We start from the raw sequence: 9,268 nt of genomic DNA on the forward strand, positions 1-9,268 counted from the left end.
TTTCCTCAGAAGTTACGTGTCATAATTCCATTACGCTCGACAGGGAACCAAAGACGGAAGACCGAAAGATAATCGTCAGTGTTAGCCATGCAAAAAATATCGGGATTCCGTCACCTTGTTGTTTCCACATTATTTCTCCTGAGCTCTTCACAGGCTTTATCCTGTATATGGAGGATACTATTTGTAGAGAGAGACTGGAAAAGCAGATAGACAGAGGCAGCTGTCTCCCGGTTGCAGGGATGGATGTTATGCTCTCTGGGCTCTGGGTATACAGAATTAAATTGGGCGGAGATGAGGCCTTGTTTTGCTGTGCATTGAGGGAAACTCATTTCCTCTGGGGAACGTTGGACTGTTTGAGTGCTATGCATGAGGCAGACGAGGGATTTACAGATCCTTTCGGTCTTCCGAATCGTATAGTTTTCAAATCGAACCTCCACGTCTCCCCGCCGGCAATACACGACTACATCTCTTGTTTATGTATCAGCGTAATCTGTTGTGGAAGTGTGACCCGGTGTCCTTCTGATGAAGTGGGGCCGTCTGCAATAACAGGATGAATAGTGGAGCAATTGTCTTAAAATTGCCTCTGGCTGCCCAGATGCATCTCTCTTACTCTTGCTTCCAATCTGGCGCCTCTTCCTTTTTTCATGTGTACGTTTATGTTTGCTCTTGAAAAGTCGTTCCATCAGTAATCCAGGGCTGATGGTTACTATGGGGCAGCGTGCTGTTGTTGATTGCGTTTCATTCATATCTAATCATTTTTAATTAATTTTCTCTATAGAAATTTCAGAAGATTCTTTAATAAGAGTTCTAAGCCTTGAACCAAACCAACCAACTAAAATGAAACACTTTCATTCAAAGGAGAAAAGGGAATGAAAATGACTTACTCTTGCAAGCAGGTTGACTACATATTTGCAAAGCTTCATGGGAGTGGGTGGTCACTGCTGAGCACTTTTGGGGTGGTTTTCTGTTTCCATGGTAACAATGACTTCTCTGATTTGTGTGTCTTTTTTAGGGTAATGGCAGTGTAGTTATTCACTCAGGAATTATGCTAGAATTTTTAAATTGTAAAAAAAATAAATAAATAAATAAAAAAGGTGATTAGCTTTTTTATGTCAAATATACACAGCTGTTAAAAAGTTTGGGTTGTTGTTATTATTATTATTATTATTATTATTATTAATTAATGCTCGTATTGAGCAAAGATGACAATGACTTGTGGCTTCTACAGAAATAAATATTATAGTTTTATATTGATTTATTTTTATATAGAAATGTATATAACTGTACATTTGTTATATATTTATGTAATTTTTAACAACAACAAGAAAATAAATAAAAAAGGTGAGTAACATTTTTATGTCAGAAATATATAAACAACCATTCAAAAGTTTGGGTAGGTAATTTATTATTATTATTATTATTATTATTATTTATTAAAATTAATACTTGTATTAAGCAAAGATGACACTGACTTGTGGTTTGTACAGCAAAAAATATTTTATTTTTAATGTAATTTTGTAATGAGGACGCTGAGGCGGAAGTAGAAACCATATGCGGAAGTTTATTAACAGCAGAGGTGTACAAATAAACAGGCAGAGGGTCAATAACCGGAAAGGCAATCCAATAGCAACACAACACAAACGTAATCCGAACGGCAGAGAGGTAAATCGAGGCAGTGGGTCAGATGCCGGGAAATCAGTCCAAACGTGCAAACAATCCAACAGGGGTAATCCGTGAAATCAAGAGTCCATAAACAAAGCAAGGTCGCAACAGGTAATCCAACAGAGTAATAATAAACGCTTGGTAAGGCAGGTGAAACTGGCAATACTTCGCGACGTGTGAGCCTGTGGAACTGCCTGCCATCACCCATTAGAACTGCTTCCATGTTAGCTGTATTCAAATCTATGTTAAAAATGCATCTCTTTCTTGTGCTTTTAATTGTTTGTAATGTGTATGTGTTTTCTTGCTTTTAGCCTTATTTATTCTTATTTTTTCTTTTATCTTTGTACAGCACAGGTATTAGGTATTGGGTAAGATTAGGGATGTAGAATAAGGTCTAGTAGAATAAGCATGCTAGTAAGCAACTGGTTAAGAAACCGTAAAATAAAGTGTTACCGTTTGTTCTTTGGGGTCAGTTTATAAATTTGAATAAACATTTAAATGTAAATCCTTTCTGGTGGAAGGTTTTGTGCAGGTCAGAGTTCACCAGTATCATGCAGAGCAATTTTATAATCACACACACACACACACACACACACACACACACACACATACATATATATATATAAAATAAAATTTATTTATTTTTTGTGGTGGTCAAGAAACAATGATGCATGTGTTATGATTGTCTTGATTATGCATGATTATTAATGTGTTAGTTGTTTTAGTAGTAGTAGTCTTGTGTGGCTGCTTTGAATGGCCAAGGACTGCCAAAGAGGCCATATGACTGACAGGTCTAGCAGCCAATCAAATTTCATTTTGTGCTGTGTCATGTTTAGGGGCGTGGAAATGTCTCCACGATAACAGACTGGTGTGTAAAACTCTTGGACATATTTTAAAGACTTTATACCATGAACTTTACATATTTCACATATATATTCACAAAATCCAGCATTTAGTTGATTGTGATAAGTGCTCAATTGTCACAGTTGCAAACAGGACAGATTTTTTCTTTCATGAGGGGGTTTGGCATCATGACATCTTTGTCTTCAGGCGAAAGAATGAATAAAGAACATGACACACATCTCTCGAATCCTGTATAATTCATCATAAAATGATGATTTCCAGAAGTGTTTCCCGTTTTGTGTGCCGTATGCATCAGATGTTCAGCCAGTGGGTGTAATGTCTAAGGCTGAGACTAAAGTAGTAGCACTAGTCAAAACTTGTTTAAGATGCTATAACATCATTTTAAATCCTGTTTGGACAGCAGTTTCTTTTAAGAAAATGCATTGATAACATCATGTTTTTTAACATCAAATCAATGTCATATTTGACCTGTTTTTGTTTTTCTTAACATTAGCATATAAATGTAAATTGCCCACAGTTTCTTCCAGTGGTAATTGAAAATAATATTAAATAATAAAATGTGAAAATAGGAAGTTAATCCTACATTGAAATCATGCTTTATGCATTTGCACATTTGGATCACTCACAGAAAGTGCAGAAACATATTTATGTTTTCCAGTGGTTCTGTTAGAATCTGATCTGTGAATAGACATCAGCATGCTGGGAAATGATGTGTTGTTTAGCACCTCTAGAGGGCCGTGATTTACTGCTGAAACTCACAGATGTGTAAGTCAAGGCATCTCCAATCTAATAAAGAAAGATTATTTCAGACATTTCTGGTAAAGCATCTGTTCTTAAATATATACATTTTTAAATAAAGTACTTTTTTTTTAAAAAACTTAACAGGAATTGAATAAGAAATAAATGAAATATACAGTTGTTCAATTTGTGCAAGAAATGTATAAAATAGTTATGGTATCAAAATGACATAAAATTAAAAATAAATAAATAGTACGAATTTACCTGAGTACCTTCAGATGTCTCTTGATCACAAGATCTGTTGACTGACAGAAAGCATAAACGTTTGCACTGAGCTTTATAGTTTTGCAAATAAATTTGATTTAATCTGATTAAAAAAACTTAAATTAAAAATATCTGAAACCTGATGAGCTGCATTGGTCTTTACTTTGCACAGCCACAAGTAAGATCATTATTATCATAGAAATTATGTTTGATGTGAGCAGTATAAGAAACAAAGACTTGTTGTCAACTCGCTATCTGCAAGAAGTAAAGAACAAACAAACTACAAATTAAAAACAAAAACAAACAAACAAACATTTATAGTTTTTATGTCATTTATAAAATGTTATGTTGTTTATAATGTTGACAAAAGACTGCAAAAAAAGAAAAAGTAAAAAAAAAAAAAAAAGTAAAATACAGACTGGCTGAAATGTTGCAATTATTAATTATTATTATTATTACAAATTGTAATTCACATACAGTTAATAGAGTTTAACACTTTACCAGAAATTGAGTTGAATTCCAGAGAAGTTCCATTTCCAAACAGTATCTTTCCGCACATCAGTACAGCACAGTAGTAAGTACCAGCATCTGAAAGGCTGAGGTTCCTCTTTGTGAGGGTGTAAATGCAGGTTTGTGAAGTAGAAACATCCTTACAGATCTCTTCATGTTTCTTCATATCTCCATCAGTATAAATGATGCCAGAACCAGATTCATCTGCAGCTTCTCTGAACCAGTAAACATGGTGTCCTACTTTACATTTCTCATGTGGTGTTTGCACTCTGCACATGAGGGTAATGTTGTCTCCAATGTGAACTTTATCTGAAATAGGCTCCTGAAAAACTGTTGTTGCAGTGTGCTGTTCTTTAAAGCAAAACAAACAAATAAAACATTTAAAATAAGTATTTTCACTGTGCCTTTTATAACTTTTGTAGTCTCTTCATTACAGCAAATATTTATGATTTTAATATGAATATCACATACAATAAAAAGGTCAAACATACCGTGAAGCATCAAAAATGTTCCAGGTCCAAAAGTCAGTTCTCCTAAAGATATCACTCCACAAAAGTATGTTGCTATATCTTCCTTTTTCGTCAAGGAAATGTGTAAATGATAAATGCCTTTGCTTATTGTTACATTAAAACGACCATCATTATATCCATCAGCAAAATCAACTTTTGTCAGGTAAATGTAAGTTTTTGAAATGGCTTGAAGATTCATTCCCATCTCCTGCTTGTACCACACTACATTGTTATAATCTTTTATGTGTAAAAAGCACTCAACAGTGATGTTATCTCCCAGTTTAGAGGCTTGCAAACGTTTTGGCTGCTGAATGCCTTGTGCCCCAATGCAACCTGAATTAAAAAAGCAGTAAACGTGTTATACAAACATTCTATGTAAAATTCATTTATGATCTTAGCTGCTTTGAATAAATGTCTGTTAATAAAAAAAAAAATATTAATGTTAAAAAAAAAAAATGTCATAACTAGATGATTCTGTTCATTAACACAGTTAAAGCAATCTATCAATCATACTTACAAACAAAGGAGAGGAATAAAACTGCGCTCATGTTGCTTTGATTTGCTAGCAAAGAATAAGAGATGGCAAGGTTCACAATCGAAGTAACTAAATCAAATGGAAACTGATCCTGGATGTGATTGGTTATTCTCAAATATTCTCGTATGACACAGTCAGATTTCATTGGCTATAGGTTTTGGGTGTGAGGTGACACTATCACATGCAAGGGAAATGGTTCTTCTTTTTATGAACATCAATTATGAAAAAAAAAAAAAAGTGACATTTAAAGTTGCCACATTAAGTAATGAATTAAGTTTTGATTGCTTATTTCAGATTGTATAATTGTAGCTATGTTACTTTTTGTCCATAAATTACTTGTTGCTATTTAATTGTAAATTGTAAATAAATTTAAGTAACCTTGGGGAAAAACAAATTAATCAAGTGTGTGCCTAAACTCTATAAACCATAGCAACTCTATGTGTTGCTTGGGCTGTGCAGATGAGGTTACTATAGGCCATTACTATTATTATTTTAATTTACATTTACACAAGAAGAAGAGCTGGAGTGCTGTATTGTTTCACACGTCCTTGTCCATGGTGCTGAATCATGTGGCTTTAACAAAATAATGCCTTAGTAGTTATGTATGATACATTGATGACCACAATGTTATCAATCCAGTAATAGAGAATAAAACCAATACTGAAGCCGAGTTGTAATAATGGAGGTTCCAATCAATAAAAGATATTCAAGATATTCAAAAACAGACAAATTGGTGGGCCTTAAATTAAACATGACAATTCTTATTTTTTGTACGTAGAATAATGCTGTTCTTTATAAACTATTTATCCTTGCAGATCATATTTTTAATTAATGTATTAAATTAAAAAGAAAAGCTAAATTAAGTGAGAAAATAGTGTTTTTCTCAACAACATCATATTTTAAAATTTAAGACTATGTAATACAACCTTTTTTTTTTTGTTTCTGTTTTGATTTGTCTAATATTTTTACCATGATGTAATATTTTCATAGAACATCCTCATAAAAGCTCAATTTGATTATCTGAGTCTTTTGTAACAGCAAATATACTGTATGTGCTTGCTTTTTGTGTTTTGGTTTAAAAGGCCATTGTATTGCTAGGTTATTAGTAAGAAACATTTGACCCTGATACTTCTCAAAAGTTAATAAAAAAATGAATGAAAGAAAACAATACATCTAATGTGTGCATTTAAAGGAAGTTAGATGTGATTTATGTATTTGTGAAGTTCTATTATATTAGAATAAAACAATCATTCAATTCATCTTGTATAAGTAATTAATTTATTGACATTATTTACAGTTAAAATCCTTGTTGACATTGTATGGTTAAGACCACCTTGAGGGTATGAGGACAATTGCATACTTCTGAAAGTAGTATTTTTTTCTTTTTTTGGCACTTACGTTATGGAAACTTCTGACCACAGAAATGTGAGCTTTCTGATGGGGGCTTTCTGAATGCTATTTTCTATTTTCATTCTTACAGGTTGGCTGCAAACTGAGCAATAGGTTGGGTTCAAAGTCCAAAACCACAAGTGCATGTTGCATCAAGCACCGTCCTGTGCAAACTACAAACAACAGAATGGTTGCTCACATTGCTTTTGAACATGAAGGTAGGTTTACTAGCATGAAGGCAAACCACAGATCATATTTACTTTTCTCAATGACTTTTAAATTCTTTACACCTCAGTTGCACATTTTTAAATTTTGAGCAACAAAAAAAATTTGATTCATCTTTTGACAGTTTTAAAGCTTAGTTTTGTTATTTCCATAACCATGGCAGTGCGTTAAGACAGTTGAAGAAGGAGGGGCATTTGTTAAATGAAAGAGACGTGTTTCGTGAGAATACTGCTTGGTAGACCATGTGGTTTTGTTGTTGGTCAGTGGTTGGAACACATCTAAACATGGATACACAAACATTCAAAAGCAAACAAAACATGCCATTGTGTAAGTTTTCTAAGCATAGTCTAACTTTCTGTTCTGAATTTAAATTATGTGCATACTTTATGTGTAATAGAAAAGGTATAAATATATTTTATAATAATCAGCAGATTTGCCTTTTCTGTTTTTCTGAATTATGTTGATACTTTTGTATTGCATTTTTATTGAATCAAGTATTAGTATTTCTAATGTAAATGACTTGCAAACCATAATGCATAAATTGGTCCGCTGATGTTCACCTCATCAAAGCTCGGTCTACTCTGAATAGCTACTTCCTCTTATTGACTCTACAGGAAATGCTTCAGTTGTCTCCGCCTACTGTAATAGGTCTCACATCTTTTCCTTATACAGAAAATGACCCCTCTTCTTCGAGGCTCATGGTTAGTGCTGCTAAAGCTTACTATTCTTTATTATTTTATTATTTCATTTCATATTATTCATTTCAGCTAGTTGAATCTGAGTCTGTTACAGGATAGCTCATTATCTAAGAGACTAGAAATTTAGTTTTTTCTGAGCTTTTAAACCAGATTTAAAAGTGCTAACTCCTTTTCAATTAGTGTCATAAACCAGGATGTCATGCAATCTGATGTTTGTTAATCTTGTATTTGCTTGAATGGATCAGCAGATTTGCCTGCATTAGCAAGTGTGAGTGTTCTGTAAACATTTGTTACTCAAATACGAAAAGCCTGAGCATGACATTAATGCTGAGTGAACACAAAGATGTTGAGGAGGCAACAACTGACAACTGGAAAAACAAAAATTTAAACAGTGTTCCTGGGGAAAAAAATCACATAGTATGGTATTTATCATACAAATTTCATAAATAAGAAAAAAATAAGAAATATTGATCAAACATCAGAGAAGTTTGTTCATTACTCTTGGCTGGACTCTTTTAATTTGAAAAAGAAAACTATACCTAAAAAGACATGTTCAACTTGCATTTTGTGATATCAGAAATCTTTCTGCTGTGATGCTTCAATGTAACAATCTTACATCACATTATCAATTCACTGGATAGGCTTTACTTATTTTAGCTTGTTTTCTTTGAAGCACATTTGCTTTAGATATTTGCTACGCAAATACTTGAAGATCCTGAGTGTCTGGTTGGTCAGTGCCTTTCTGTTTGTTTTATTGTCTCTCATATATACAAAGTAGCCCTTTATTGCTGAGCACTCGCAAAGGCTGCATGGTGTGGATCATCTGTACACAGTAGAAATGAAGGCTATAGTCACTGTGTTTCTTTTTTTGAGTCTCTCTGGACTAAACTGCAGTCTCTACAGAAGACACTTCCTTGTGAGACAAAAAATGTCCTGGGAAAAGACACAGAAATACTGCAGAGAGTACCATGATGACCTGTCCACTGCCAGTAAAGAAGAGGCACAACTGCTGTCCATAAATCCAGAAGTCAATGATGATTTTTTTTTGGATTGGACTGTACATGGTTTCTAAAAACATTGAAAAATGGAGTTGGTCTGGAGGTGAGGATCAAAAAATTGACTATTGGGACCTTTGGGAACCAAATCATCTCACTGAAGAGTGTGGCAGTGTACAAAAATATAGTGCTAAACTGCACAATGCTGTGTGCTATTGGCCTCTACCATTCTACTGTATGGAGAATTTTGAGCTCATTCTGGTGCATCAGAATAAGATGTGGGATGAAGCCCTGAACCACTGCAGACAGAACTACTTTGACCTGGTGAGAGTTCTCAAATATATATAGAAAATGTGATAAACATCACCATAACAGCCCAGACAGATTATGTGTGGACTGGTCTGCGCTTTCTGGCTGGTCATTGGTTCTGGGTCAATGGAGATAATCTTCAATATAAAGCCTGGTCTGCGGCGGGGGGACTCCAGTGCCCTGCTGGAAACCTGCGCTGTGGAGCTCTGGATAGGAGGAGTAATATTTGGCAACCTTTTATAAATAAAATAGCCCTTTATTGCTGAACACTCGCAAAGCTGCACGTTGCAGATCATCTGTATAGAAATGAAGGCTATAGTCACTGTGTTTCTTTTTTTGAGTCTTTCCAGACTGAACCTTAGTCTCTACAGGAAACACTTCTTTATGAACGAAAAAATGACCTGGAACAATGCACAGACATACTGCAGAGCGTACCACGATGACCTGTCCACTGCCAGTAAAGAAGAGGCACGACAACTGTCCATAAATCCAGAAATCAATGATGATTATTTTTGGATTGGACTGCACATGGTTTCTAATAGCTTAGATCAGTGGAGTTGGTCTGGAGGT

General features: G+C 34.3%; 1 protein-coding gene across 1 annotated transcript; it reads right to left on the minus strand.

Annotated features, from left to right (window-relative positions):
* Positions 1 to 3,121: 3,121 nt before the first annotated feature.
* nitr8 (novel immune-type receptor 8) lies at positions 3,122 to 5,103 on the minus strand. Its single transcript, XM_051102478.1, has 6 exons — positions 5,065 to 5,103; positions 4,530 to 4,880; positions 4,025 to 4,389; positions 3,668 to 3,779; positions 3,529 to 3,569; positions 3,122 to 3,312 (listed from the first exon to the last, which is right to left on the minus strand). Exons 1-6 carry the CDS (start codon positions 5,093 to 5,095, stop codon positions 3,193 to 3,195), a joined length of 1,020 nt encoding a protein of 339 aa, XP_050958435.1. The 5' UTR covers positions 5,096 to 5,103; the 3' UTR covers positions 3,122 to 3,192.
* Between the last annotated feature and the right edge of the window lie 4,165 nt (positions 5,104 to 9,268).

The sequence above is a fragment of the Labeo rohita genome, unplaced genomic scaffold (genome assembly GCF_022985175.1).
Source record: "Labeo rohita strain BAU-BD-2019 unplaced genomic scaffold, IGBB_LRoh.1.0 scaffold_244, whole genome shotgun sequence".
Classification (NCBI taxonomy): domain Eukaryota; kingdom Metazoa; phylum Chordata; class Actinopteri; order Cypriniformes; family Cyprinidae; genus Labeo; species Labeo rohita.